This window comes from Cyprinus carpio, chromosome A6 (genome assembly GCF_018340385.1).
Source record: "Cyprinus carpio isolate SPL01 chromosome A6, ASM1834038v1, whole genome shotgun sequence".
Taxonomy (NCBI): Eukaryota; Metazoa; Chordata; class Actinopteri; order Cypriniformes; family Cyprinidae; genus Cyprinus; species Cyprinus carpio.
In genome coordinates this window covers 28,914,705-28,930,295 of record NC_056577.1, presented here as the reverse complement: position 1 = coordinate 28,930,295, position 15,591 = coordinate 28,914,705, and the positions used below count along the sequence as shown (strand labels likewise).

The window sequence follows — 15,591 nt, the reverse complement described above, 5'->3', positions numbered from 1 at the left end:
ATTCTTTCAGTTACTGCCATCCCACTTCGTCAAATTCAAGCATATCTTTTTCACACTCATGTTGTTTTAACGGTTCAGGTATTTACAATCATCTTGAGAGGTCTGACTAAACATTTACCTGGTGCTCTCTGGATAAATATTAGAGCTGCCTTGAAGTCTAAAACAGCTGATTCGCCCTGCAGTCATGAAGATCAAGTTGATGCCTGTGCATGTTTATCTAAAAATCTAAGTAAAGGCAAGGAAAGATTAGCATTCTGGCCTATGATGCAACAAAACCTTCAGGAAATCCCAGAAAACGGCTTTTTGACAGGCATCTAAAAACGGCATCTAAACTACCTGCATCTGTACTACATAAAAAGGTCCAAAGCTGAGATGTTCAATATTGTAGTACATTGATAAAACTGTCATTTTTGATGATTGGCCTTAATATAAAAACACAACTAAACAAATCAATCTCAATGATCAAACTGAAAGAATCAGATCACAAACTGCCAAATTTGTTATAAGAGGTCATTAGGATATACCACTTTTATTAAATATTTACACAACGAAGTGTAAAGAGCCTACTGCAAGGACAGATCTCACAAAGCACAAGAAGGTTGCAAATGTATTTTTGATTTTTGCCCCTGAGCACACACCTTACAAACAACCACAAATAATTCATTGACATAATATTTATTTTACAGTAAAACATCACAAAGGTTGTCTCAGGTTCCACTCCCCAAGTCATTCAGGAGCAAGGACACCTATCTGATACAATGTCCAGCGGTTATTGATGATAGCAACCTTATCTTGAAGCATTGTGCACTCTGAAAAAGATCGTACAATCGTGAATCAAGTTTTCACTTTGTGTCAAGGCCTGGTGAAGGCAGCAGTTTGGCTTTATTTGGGAGGCCTGTAGGCGATCTTTCTGCTCTTCAACACAGACCACCTGTGCCTCTTAAGGTAGTAGACCAGGGGAACAAGTATGGAGGCGCCCATCAAAATCTGCAGAGAGAATAGAGAAAAACAATAAGCACTATTTGTTTAGCGACAAACGTAGAGATGCAACATCTCTTCATGCATGTTTTGCTCTTCTGTTGTGGTTATTTAGTATTGTACTTCCCTAAAGGGCACTACATAAATCTAATTTTCCACCAACATAAAAAAAAATTAAGTAGTAGGGATGGACAAAGGAAAATACAAACCTTCAGTCCCATACGTTTACGTTGGTCATGTTCAGGCTCCGCTGCCCACCTCAGGAAAGTACAGACATCTTTAGCAACCTGGCTCATGGTGGCAGGGGTTCCTATGCAGGAGAAGCGAGTTATTAATAAACTCTGACCTACACATATAGTACTTAATATGTTATTCCGTGTCCATTAATTGTAATACCTTATAAATGCATTTAATCCAGTAGACGCTCTCATTTATATTCAGCCACTTAACTTTCTAAATGGCTAATTTATATGCAACTCAAATCAGGTGGGATGATTTACAGTCTTTATACGGCAGAATTTAATTATAATCAAAGCTCAGAAAGTATGAAATATAACCCATGAGTAAAATACTCCAGTAATGAGAATGCCACCGTTGGGCTGACAAATCTTATTATTATATTCCTTTTTTTCCACCAAAATGAACTAGACATTCAAAATGAATCCACAATATTTAGAAAAAAAAGACAGAAATAAATTGAAATGGGTTTAATCGCAAACAAAATGAGATTGATCTTTTGAGAGTCCTAGTAGAAATACAAATGTGTGTCAGAAAAGGTTAATGATAACAGGAAACTTTAAAACTCACCATCATCATACTCGAGCACCTCATTGTAGATGGGAGGTGCCATACCAATGGCCTGGCCAGGGAAATAAGGGTTGTAATACAGGCCCTCCCTCAAAGACACACCAGCTGGAGGATCACAGTAACCCGTCAGGAGAGAGAACACGTAATCTTCCCCTCCATGCCTGAGCGAGAGAGACAAAGAGAGTTTATAACTATAAGATCATGTCTGACGAAAAACAAAAGTGTGATAATGATAATACTGAGATTAATCTATCCTAATCATACACATTTTTTGCTTATAAATTGCTTGTAATAAAACCACAAAAGAGGCTTTAGTGATGCTTTTGTGACCATTTTTTTAGGGCAAAATAATGACTTTAGCACCTGATCAAAATTAATTAATTACCTGGCACTGATAATATAGCTGAGGTCAGGGGGCAGAGCACCGTTGTTAGCAGCACGGGCGGCCTCAGGGTTTGCATAGGGTTTGGGGAAGTAATCTGAGAGTTTTCCAGGACGGGTGAACATCTCTCCAGTGTCATCAGGACCATCCACAACTTCAATCTGCATACCAGAACATTAACATTACAGACAAAGCACACAGTCCTTATGGATCCTTATAGATGTGTCAAAGATATTAAAGGGGTCCTATTATGCTCTTTAACAAAGTCTTGATTTTGTTTTGGGGGTGTACTAGAACAGGCTCTCATACTAGGTTATTCGAAAAACATTATTTTTCACATATTTTACATTATTACAACACCTCTCTCTCCAGTCTGGCATAAATGGCTCGAATAGTTCCTGTATCAAATGTCATGTCCCTTACCATAGCCGCCTGGGGACTACAGTGTAAATATTACATCAAAATCAAATCAATTTGAGCGTGATTTAAACCCATATGATTGCAACCACTCTAAGTTTGTCTGCCTAGAGACGTTCGTTGTAGTTTTTGAAAAGTGACTTCTGTTAAATAAAATATCTCCTTTTGAATTGGACTTTGAGATTTGTAACTTTGCAGATCTTTTTTATGCTCAAACAGCAACATCACAGACTAACTAAAGTTGAAAAAGTGAAAAAGCATTATAGGACCGCTTTAAATTGACCTTCGCATTAACAAGACACTCTGACCCTACACTGTTTATAAATGTTAGTGTTTACTTGTCTGTGTAAAATCTGCCATCACAATTGCCAGGGTGTTGTTAAGTTGGTGGTTTTTATCGTATTGCTTTGCCCTAACAAGCACTACACTATCTAATTAAACACACTGGTGCAATTAGACATTTAAATTGAGTTGTGTTTGGGTTAACATCATAAGAAATCTGACCTCTTCAGCCAGAGTCTTGACTTCTGCCTCTGTGTGTGACACTCCCACCAAGTTACGGAAGGCCAAATACTCCATACTGTGACAGGCCGAGCACACCTGCTTATACACCTGATACCCACGACGAATACTGAAAAACAAAACCATTGTAAAAATGTGTTGTTTTATTTTAAATGAAGCAGTTTATTGAAACTTTAGACAAAATCAACATGTATTACATTTGATACATCAGGCTTTTATGGCTCATAATATATTATATCGAGAATATAGAGCTCAGACTTGAGGATGAAAAAACACCTTTTTATCTAAATTTTATTCAGAGGCCCAAACTATGCAAAATTATTTTTATAACATCATGGCAGACTACATTCATAAAACACATGCATATAAATATCAGTTGTCACTCAATAGCTCTCAGTGATGTCTTAGTAAGTTGGTATTCAAATGTTTAGTTAAATGTTTAAAGATCTGTATTTTTTATTGTAGATGACAAAACATATAATTTAATACAAGGAAAAATGAGAGATGCAAATCAAAAAGCTTCATGTATTATATTCAATATTGGTCATTTTACCATGATTTGTCTAGAAATGATATGTGACCCTGGTCCACAAAACCATCGATAAGGGTTAATTTTACAAAATTTATAATGAATACATAATAAATAAGCTATTTGGCCGAGATACAACTATTTGAAAATCTGGAATCTGAGGGTGCAAAAAAAAAAAATCTAAATATTGAGAAAATTGCCTTTAAAGTTATCCAAATAAAGTCCTTAACAATTCACATTACTAATTAAAAATGAAGTTTTGATATATTTACAGAAGGAAATTTACAAAATATCTTCATGGAACATGATCTTTTCTTAATATCATAATGATTTTTGACGTAAAAGAAAAATCAATAATTTTGACCCATACAATGTATTTTTTGCTATTGCTACAAATATACCCCAGCGACTTAAGAATGCTTTTCAGCTCCAGGGTCACATATGTGAATAAACAAGTACGCTTAAGTTACTTCAGTCCACTAAATGTTCTTTTAAAAATATTACTAACAATATAAAAGTTACTATTACATTTACTTCATAACAATCAATAAAGAATCCACATTTAACACGACCTGAAGTTGGACATCTTTACAATCATACTAACAGAACTTTTACTTGCTAAAAAAGTATGAACTATCAATCAGATCAACAGAAGGCATGTAGTAGATTGTGTACAATACGTTTTTGTGATTATATTAATTTAGAGGCCTTAGAAATTTGCATATTAAATATGATACAGCAGGTTGTAAAGGGTTAAGTCTGCTATCCTTTAAGGCCATAGAAATAAAACTTCTGGAAAAAATGCTTTATTAGAAATATACTGAGTTTAAATTTTGCCGTCTCATTAAACACAACTTCAGTTCCAGTCTGAGGTGAGACTCCATGTTTGGCTGTAAAACTGTAGACGTGGAAACTGATCTGAAAACCTTTTTAAAAAAGTCAAATATTTTGCAATTGGTGCCACAAGTTGTCATGCAGAAAAGGCACACATGACCTTCAATGTATTGTTTCTACAACATTACCAGACACTTTGACCATCTTGTACTCCCTAAAGACGGTACTCTGATGTGGGCTGTGGTACCTGGCATGGTCGAGGGAGGACAGCAAGCCGTTGTGGCTCCAGGGGTATGACGGTGGGTGCAGCTCCAAATCAGAGGCCTTGACTGACTGCTGCAGCATCAGAGCCAGACCTGCTCCTCCTGTCGTCAGCACTCCAATCGTGGTCAGGGCTATCTTCTTCTTCTTCGGGAGGCTAGCGAATGACATGTTGGCCTACAAAACACAACAAAACAACAACAAAAAGGTTGTTTTTGGTTAGTTAATTGATGGATAACTAATAATAAATGCATCTGATTATTGCACAAACATGATTAACATCATCTTAACATGCACAGGAAGGGACAAATTATTATATTGCAATACGATGAGCAACTGAACTATATCCATAATCATATACCAAGTTATGGCACTCCAAGATAAAAGCAGTAAAAAAACAAACAAAAAAATACAATCCTCAAATAATGAAAGAGATTAGCACCAATGAAGAACAGTCTGACCTTAAATGCCCATTAAAAGACTTAACAAATACATTAATCTCTATTAACTTAAAATTACAAATACTGTGGAGTCCAAAGGTTTGGAACCACATTAAAAATCTAAATTTAAACCTGTAATTGAAGTTTAAGGATTCTAAACAGTTTAACACCAGAACCGTCATGATTGAGAAATATGTATGATGTCTGGGTCACTAATCACAGCGAACACATTTGTGACTTCTACCAAGTTAAATCCTTTGTGCAAAATACACACAAATTAAAAAATAACATCAGTAACTTTCTAAAATCATGCTAGATGCCATGGATCGTCAGGTTTTACACAAACTTGAAGTTTATGCCAGCTCAAATGTTGCTGTCATCAAAACAAGTACTAAGACATTATGACATTATTCACTTTTCAATTCAACAATTTAAAGAATAATGAAAAAGCATCATATGCCAAACAAACAGAAATAGCTGACACACTCTGTCAAAACTACGAGGATTTATAATGTATTATAAAAAGCCTTGGATGTCAAAGACTAATGATGTCTCCCAGGACAGCTCGCACCAGTTATTAGACTTCAAAGTGCTTTTCAACCCAAATATAAATTTGAATCACAAAAAAATGCAATTTATTAGACAGCTATTGTCTTATGACACTAATATAAAAGCCCACATATCAAGATGCGAATGTAATGAGAGCCACAGCTGCTGTGACCTTGCTGAAGCTAATACACTGTAAGAGACGCCGGGTTGTGCCAATGAATAAAAGGCGTTTATTTGCATCCTCCAGACTCCAGAATGTGAAACTAAAGCTAATAAGAAAGAATATACAGTATGTGTCCCTACCCGTGGAGAATGAATGGATTTGGACGTGTTGAGGAGGGTTCTCCCGGTGCCGGAGAACACGGCCACACGGAGCGCCGCCATGTTCTTGACTCTGCGGGGAGAAAGACCAAGACGCTTCCACCGGATGAGAGCGATTCCGCCCCTCCCTTCACTGAAAATTACACAAGGTCTTATAAAACGTACACATTATGCTATTAAACATCCTATGTTATGATTACATAGAATATATGTAATTTAATTAGAGAAAAGTGTTTTTATTGTGTTCAAGTGAAGAGGTGTTTTATTTTATATTTAGATTGAAGCGAGAGTGTGTTTTTATATAGCGCCCACCTGAGGCTGGAGGAGTATTTAACAGCCTACGCCATGAATTTGTGTCACGTTCCAAATGTTACAGTTTGTTGGAATGCATTGTTTCTGATATTGCATGGAGAAAAGTTTGGCTGATTCAGAATAGATGAAAGGAAATATAAGATATATAAATATATACACTGCCGTTCAAAAGTTTGGGATCAGTAAGACTTTTTTTTTTTTTTTTTTTTAAGAAATCTGTTATGTTCTGCATTTATTTGATCAAAAAATACAGATTTTTTTTTTTTTTGAATCTTGCAAAATGTTATTACAATATAAAATAATGGTTTCTATTTTAATATCCTTTAAAATATAATTTATTTCTGTGATGCAAAGCTGAATTTCCATCAACCATTACTCTAGTATAAAGTGTCACATGATCCTTAAAAATCATTCTAATATGCTGATTTATTATTAGAATTATCAATGTTGGCAACAGTTGTGATGCCAAACATTTTTTTTTTTTTGGAAACTACAATATTTTTTTCAGGATTCTTTGATGAATAAAAAGTTTAAAAAGAATAGCATTTATTCAAAATATAAATCTTTTCTAACAATATAAATCTGTGCTATCACTTCTTAACAATTTAACACATCCTTGCTGAATAAAAGTTTTAATTTCTTTCGAAAAAAGAAAGAATAAAAATGTATTGACCCAAAACTTTTGAACTGTGTATATTGTTATAAAAGATTTCTATATTAAATAAATGTTTTTCTTTTTAACTTTTTATTTATCAAAGAATCCTGAAAAAAAGTATCACAGGTTCCAAAAAAAATTAAACAGCACGACAGTTTCCAGCACTGATTAATAAATCAGATTTTTTTAAAGATTTTTTTTTTTTTTTTAATGAGAACATTATGTCAACAAATAAGGAAGCAGTTACAATACAGATATATATATATATTAATATATTTGCTAGCGAGTTGTACATTTCACCATGGTAAATTGATGCTGTCAGATGATAATGGTGTTTTGATATGTGTTATGGAATTCATCTACTATAGTATTATTTACATTGCATTGCATGATTTTAATAATATTACAGTACTACAATTTAAGGTTGTTCGCCAATGCAGGAGGTTTTTTATAATTAAAAATTAAGTCTTGTTACCAAAGTATTTTTTGAAGCCCTGTTACCGAAGTTTGTCAAAGTACAGTTTAAAACCCTGATTTTAAAGTTTACTTAATTTTAAACTTTTAAAATCATTTAGGTTTAGGTCTCCAAGGTACTCATATATATCATAATATTATGCAAAAAGTATTACCAACGTAGTTATTTGTTAATTTTAAATGTATTTTTATTTGTTTTAAGTGTTTTGTTACCTTTGTTTGTGTACTTATAACAGTCATTGGTAGGCTGCTAAAATAAAATTGTGTGCTTTGGCTTGGAAAAAGTTTTTAAACCCATGCGATTGCGCGTAAATTCCTGTAGATGGCAGTGTTCCACAAGTGTCCAGCTCCAGCCTAAACAGCCAAAACGTACACTCAATACAACACTCTTGAGTGATGTGTATTATACATCAGCTTTAGCCTCTTACTGTGTTCATACCATACTAATAAGTGTTATTATGCAGAATAAGCATTTGTTATGCTCCTTTTAATGAAGTAATTTCTAAGGATAAATTAAGTGGGGATTTTGTGGATCATGTTTATTAATGCAGCAGTACAAAACTGAGATTTATTCAAACCATGTGCAGCTTCAGGACTCAGGAGTATCACCCGTCTCATAGCTCTTGTTTTTTAATGCATAAGAAAAGATACCAAATGTGCGAAAGATATGCCAACTGCAATCTTCAGTCATTTCTGACCAAAGAAGCTATGAAGCACTTGTTTATTTTTCATTAGTTAGCTAGATTAACCAAGAGGAACACTAAAAAGACAGACAAAAGTTGTAAATAAAATAATTATTATTGCAGTATGTTTTACAATAAAATACTATTTTAGTTTTTCAACTTCAAAATCTCGTTTAACTCAACGTGTTGCATGCCGTTTCTTTGTAATTAATTGTGAAATTTAATAGAAATTTCTGACTGCAAATGGTTTCTATTCTATTTTTTTTTCCAGTGAGGAAAAGAGTCATTGTTCATTTTGTGTTCACACAACATGAGGGTGAGTAAACGATGACAAAAATTAAATTAAACAACCTTTAATTTATAATTTAGGCCCTTGACTGTATCCCCTCCCCTTAAAATGGTCCCAACAAATGCAACTGTCCTTACCTGCCTTTGTAATATGGGACCATATCTCAAAAAGCCAGGAAAAGGGCCCTAAATTGGCAAGATAAGCCTGTGGAAAATTGAGCGTGTCCCACAGGACGGGAACGAGGCTGCAGAGAGCGGGTTCAATCAGGTACAGCAAACAAGTGCTTTCAGAGGCCAGGCATTGGAATTTTTATACAGCTTTATCTGATTGTTTGGAAAATAATCGAATTTTGATTCCTACTGACACTTACAATTTAGCCAAGGCTGTAAGCCCTGATATCACAATCGATTTCAGTTGATACAGCCTTGTTACTGTGGTGGTAGAAAGAAAGTATACCTCAGATTAAACATCATAAAACATGTATTTCAGCACCAGCAGGAATGGTATGCAATATCTGGATTCTTTAAAAGCGCTTTAAAGAGATTTAGCTTAACTGACATGTTCCTTTTCTCATTCCTCTTTTTGTCACTGGCTACAATCTAATTTAAAAATGAAAAGGCAGAATATTCAGCAGCTAGATAAGATGAAAAGTTTTGATTAAATCTCAGAAAACACAGCTTCACTTTGAGTGAGCTCTGTGTGGCTGATGATGAAAGTGTCATCCTAAACCTCTGTTAGAGAGTTTTAATTATAGTTTGCATTGCAATAAAGCTCTTTAGTTATTTATGCCTCCGTTAAAAAGTAGAATACACTATGTACCTGTGTCTGACCCACGATCCTCTGGGGTAAGTCTAAACAGATGCTTTACCCTTGAAATCTCCCAAGGCCAGACTTCAGCTTTGCTTGCTCTCAAACACTGGGTTAAAATGCTGCCTGCAGTCATAGTAAATGATAAAACCCGTCCCCATCCGCTCCCTGGGGGAGTTAGTTAAGGGACATCTGAAAGAAAGGCCATGTTTCTCTGAGATGGTGTGATATTAATTCCCCTTCAATAATAAATAAAGTTAAACATCTTCCTTTTTTTGGCTTGCTCCAGATAAATCTTTCCCACAGGAAGATTTTATTGCTCAGAGGTTATTCTTTCAAAACTCAGGAGACTTGTTGGCACTTTCCACAAACATGGTACAAAATAGGACACAAAACACCTGAAAATTAATGTTGAAGTAATGTTTGTCATTTTTTTAACAAATGATTTGGAATGATGGTGCTAGACTTTTAGAAAATGTTGAGTACCAACCTCAGAAGGTCAAAATAATTAGATTTGAGCTGGGCTTTTTTCTATTCATTTTATATTGGATTTGCCAAAATTTAAGTACAGGTTAAAATCTTGATTTATTATTATTATTTTTTTTTTGTGCAAAAATTATTAAACAATCACTTAATGTAATTTAATTGTAAAATGATTCAGATATCTTAAATATATATATATATATATATATAAACAAAACAAAACATGAGAATAGTGTATTTAAAAATTAATGGGATACCAAAGTGTTGGCTATATTGGAGATACATATATTTTTTTGCTTTGTTTATTTTTTTCTTCCTCACTTAATATATTCACACAACTGATGCAAGTATGAATATTTGTAAGATTTGACAGCAGTTACTTTGATATCAGCCATTGCAGTTCACAAGAGCCTGTATTTGTCATGCCATTATGACACACCATTCCCATTGGAGATACTACTGATTTTTCTTGGATAGAAATGATATAGATTGTGTGTTTAAATGTCGGGACACACTGTTGCGGATGGGTTATTAACCCTGGCAGTTGCTATAGTAACCTCCCATCTTGGGGGCAGAACTGATGACAGATTGAGGTGGTCAGACAGACAGGTTTCACTTATTTTATATGTACTTAAACACTTTCTTTCCACCTTGGAGATGTAGAGATAAGTTCAATATACAGATTTTACTACTATCAGTAAAATCTGTGTCCCATATTCACTGAGAGCGGCACTATATGACAAAACAAGGAGGACTCTACCATTTAAATGCTGTAATTTTGCATAATTTACAATAAATAACAATGCATAAAAGGAGTAGGCCTAATGAATGTAAATAAATAAAAATATAGCTAAGAATCACACACTATTTGTTATTTGTCACATGTAGTAGACCATTTTTGAAAGCTTGTTGTGCTTGTTTGTAGAGCTGCACAATTTGGCCAAAATAATAGATCAATATGACTAATTATAATTATCATTATTATTATTCTTTCTTATGATTGTTATTATTGCTAAATAAAACTAAAACAATAAATATTACTGATGAAAAATGTCACTATATAATAAATAATAATAACAATAATAATATACATATAATAATACATAATAACTGTAATGACTGTAAAATTACAATACTAATATTTATGGCTGTCTTTATTTCTTAATTTTTAAACTTTAAATCAATCTTTAATTTTGAGAAGAAAAAAAAAACATGGGGATCCATTTATAATGCTTCTCAATATGCATTGTGGAAGAGACCGCTGGTCATTAATATCAAAGTTTAATATTTAAAAAAAATCCCCTGCCATAAGCATACAGATCAGTTTTACGACAATGAAGATATACTGAAGGTGTCAGGCAAACTAATGAATGCATGAAGCATTTCCTTTTTTACTGAAATGCATGTCATTTAACGTGGACCTCATGCTAATGCCCCAACTGGATAGGCCACTCCAGAATCAATCAGTAGTTTCACCAAAGGTACGTCTACAATGACAGGCGAGTTTTTTCAGCGTGGTGGGAATGTTTATGCATCCATGGTAATGGCCTGCAGTGGCATTGGTATACCAATATGAAAGCTTATTATTGGTGTGAGTAAGAGCTGTTGGCAGCATGTGATGAAGTGGCCCTGGTGCGTACACCGAGGGAGGCTTCCGGCTTGTCGTAACAAACGTTGGCAAGTAATCCATGAGAGTTCTCAAACACATTCTTATTTTCTCCCTCTCGTTCCATCTGATTATTGTGGTGGAGGAAGTGAAGTGTTGCATGAACGCTCTCTTCCATTAAGCGGTCTCCTGTCGCTGTCTGCCGTGATGACTCTCTGCCTCATCGGTGCACCTGTCTCCTAGTGTCAGCCGGTGCTCCACTGTCTCGCCGTCCTCCGTGCAGACAGCAGGAAGCCACACCCGCTGATGTCAACAATGATTAACAACAATCGCTTCAGTGATGCCCGTCCCCTCCTGGCTGGGATCCGGGCAGAGTAGGCAGCGAGTTTCTGAGGTTATCAACACCTTAGGCGGCTAAATTGAGCTTGAACGAAGGCTGCCACAATGTTGCATGGCGGAGCTACACGTATTCTAAATAACCACAGGCAAATGTTTTTTTTTTTGTGCTTATTTTTCAAATAAGCTGCGAGAAGAGAGAGCAGACGCATGTCTCGAAATGGCACAAGTACTCCAGAGTGCAGCCTGGACGATGAATGGCACGCATGATAATATATTAACATGCAGAAATGTGTGTCGAGGCACTAAAACATTCAAGGTTCAGTACAAGTTAAGCTCAATCAACAGCATGACATAATTACAGCAAAAAAAAAAAAAAAAAAAAAAAAAAAAAAAAATTATATATATATATATATATATATATATATATATATATATATATATATATATATATATATATATATATATATATATATATATTTCCACTCCATTTATTTTATACTTTTTTAGTACTTTTAAATTATACACAATTAAGGCTACAAACAGTTTTTGATATTTTCACCAGAAAATCCAATTATGACATTTCGATTAAAAATGATAGGGTCAAAAAAATTAAACAAAATGAAACACTATATAGTGAAATCGTTCACTATAAGATCAGTACCATGAATTTAGGAAATAAATTGGGTGAATTTTCAATTCATGACTTTAAAACACTCACAGTTTCAATATAGCCAGAGGACATAAACAATATGCATGCTAACACGATTGTAATGTGAAAACAGTTTGCTAACCGTTTCTTTATAATGTTATATCCAATATTACAACTTTGTCGCCATGACAATGCAACAGCATAAACATTAGAATGACCACAAAAAATGATTTTAAGCAGCAAGTAATGAACAAAGTTTAACAGAAGAATCAATATAAATGCTTTAAAATTCCCCGCAAATCGGCCCCATTTAATTTCATTGTAAGAGCCCTACTGTAACCCTGATTTGAGCTTTTCTTAAAACAACGAGATGTCATATTTTTTTTTTATATTTTGTCACAATTGCTGCACTGATATGCTGTGATTATATAAGTGTGTAGAATGGTTGAAATGCTATATTGACCAATCAGCATCAAGGATTGGCGATGTCTGTTTATGCAACATTTTTGTTACACAAGTGCACTTTTTAGGTTCATAGAAACCCTGAGGATGGTTTTCTTGTTCAGAGCTTGTTCTTTCACAGCTCAGGAGACTCAGGGTTCTCACATATTCATTTAAGCATCTACTTTATAAAATCATTTGGAGAAATTAAAACAGAAACAAATGAGAAATCTTTGGCATACAGTAAACATTGAGCTATAAATGTAATATATATGGCACAGCTCAGATCATTCAAAAGGCAGTCACAAAAACATATTAAAATAGAAGTTTGGTTTTTATTTGATTTATTCAGTTGTAGTTTTTGATGGAGTATATGTTTGTGATTGTGCTGGATATATTTGATGTTTAATATGGCATCTGGCCTTGTAACAAGTGGCTGATATTGTGTGCATTCTGTGTAGACTCTGTCCAGCTATAAAACTGCTGTGACATGTGACAGTGGTTCAGATGCGGTCCTGTTGTATCTAGGGAGATGTAGCTGTGTCTTAGCACCATCAGTTTGATTTAATTTCAGGTGCCCAGACCAGGGCCAGCACATCGCCACCGTAATTCATCTCGACCTCAGTCACAACTGACACCCAGATCAGTGCCAGGAATTTTGATATGGTTGAGCCAGATCTGCTACTAGCTGCATATCAAATGTCCATCAGTATAGAAAATAATACACACAATAATCAGGGTAAAAGTTCCAATGTAGCCAATGTCTGTTGGGGCTTTAAAGGACATGAAGATTATTGGATCTGTACAAGATGATATTTTCTCTAGATTCCTTTAGATGATAAGTGATCTATGTATCATCTTTATGCATCTGTTGTAACTGAGGGAAGTATTTCTATAAATGGCTTTCAAAAATATGCTCTGGTAAGCTCTTAAAATATTGGTTTGGTACGTTTTTGCAGTTTTTTGCCTACAGAAATGTTTGTAGTATTTCATTATTATAGAAGTATATATTATATTCATACAGTGAATTAATAATTACTTCAGTTATATTAAAATAATTACGTTTTAGCTGACTCTAGTGGATTGGGATAAAAAACAACAACTTAGATCTGAATGTTATGAATCATTACATGTATAGACTAATACAGGCTTAAGGTGATGGTATGAGTATGACAAGCATGAAAAATTTATTCACATCACTCAACAAAAAGGTATGTATTCACCCATCAGCTTCTCTGATAATTATCCTCTTAAGTTTAAGATGTAACACATTTCACTTAAAGATTAAAAGGACTAATGTCACATTGATTTCTTTCTGCTTGAGGCATTAAACACTTGCGTGTTAATTATTTATGAAGAAGAGACAGAACAGAGCTTCTTGTTCGCTGCAAGAGAAAAGTCTCTCTTTTTTGAAAACATCTGAAAAGAGAAACCGGCGAACGTGAATTCTATTCCAAGCACATCTCATTCAAAGTGTTTTAACGTTGCTCTGGCGGTTCATGGCCGGTTGCAAAAGGCTGAATGGATAAGAATAAAGATGTATTTTTACATTCACTTGTTGTCCCAGCAGAACTGGGAAAGGCCATTGCTTATTCCTTCAAGTCACTTTCTGCCAGCAAAATGATTCTGTGGCTTTTCATAGTATGTCAAGGCTATGTTAGGTGGGGTAAATGTGAGGTTATGTATGCAGGTGTTTTTATTAGTACACTGTCACACTCCCATTTTATTTGTGTACCCCAAACAGATATACATTCATATACTAGAACTATAAAGTTGTGTTCTATTACAGTCGTGTCCCAAAAGCATGTCACAGATCTGCTTTTATAGGCGCGCAGAAAGCAGGGGAAAATCAATGTCCAGTGCATAAAATAAATTGCCAATCTCCAACTAGCCATCATTAATTAGGACAGCAGCATAAACAGGCAAAACTACAAACCGGAGGAGAAAAATTGACAACATAGAGTCAGCGAAATCTGAGATCCTTCAACATGCCTGAAATACTTGTGTCATTATGAGATAAAAGAGCAAAACACTTAAACAAATCATACTAATGGCAGATCTTGCAGAAATCAAAGCACATTGACTCCTGATTTTGTGTTCACACAAAAGGCTTCATTCATGGTGCTTTTACTGTAATAACCAAAGTGCTATGAAAATGGCTTGAAAGAGAGGTTATGATGATCGTGCAAGAATCCTGTGCCAAACCGTTTGAAGATAATAACTTCTATTTGATTTCCAGCCCCTTCAGATATAACAAAACCAATATTGTAGAGGTGGGCTGGTTGCCCCAAAAGTGTTTTTTTTTTTTTTTTTTTTGTGGTTCTAAGTGTATCATTATTTACACAGCCACAGAATAGCTTGTAGTCTAGATGTAAGGCCACCTACTTTGAGAGAGTGTTCTTAAAAAGACTGCAGATATACACATTCAAACATTTTTTTCCCTGACAATGGGTGTATATACAAACTGTATATACAAAACTTTGTCTAATAAATACTTACTTTAGGGTTTTTCTTTATAGCAATTGATTTAAGTTGATGAATTGTAATTAAACTTATGTTCTTTTATGTTTAGTTTTCTCTTTCAGTTCAGCTGCTGTCAAGGCAGACCAACAGTTTGAAGGGAATCTTGCAGAATACGTTAGTTAAATTTAGATCATGTTGATGTTTATGTGGATTCAGTTTAATGGAACATATAAATGTAACCCGACCACCCCCTTGAGTACTAACATCTTTTACCATCATAATAACAGTTTGTACAGTGGGACTGGATGCATAAAATGTGTTTCCCAAGAGCTGACATTTGCATACTCATG

General features: G+C 34.6%; 1 protein-coding gene across 1 annotated transcript; it reads right to left on the bottom strand.

Annotated features, from left to right (window-relative positions):
* Positions 1-496: 496 nt before the first annotated feature.
* Positions 497-6,184, bottom strand: LOC109091161 (cytochrome c1, heme protein, mitochondrial-like). Its single transcript, XM_042758892.1, has 7 exons — positions 6,023-6,184; positions 4,717-4,907; positions 3,089-3,215; positions 2,171-2,328; positions 1,786-1,946; positions 1,188-1,288; positions 497-987 (listed from the first exon to the last, which is right to left on the bottom strand). Exons 1-7 carry the CDS (start codon positions 6,101-6,103, stop codon positions 883-885), a joined length of 924 nt encoding a protein of 307 aa, XP_042614826.1. The 5' UTR covers positions 6,104-6,184; the 3' UTR covers positions 497-882.
* Between the last annotated feature and the right edge of the window lie 9,407 nt (positions 6,185-15,591).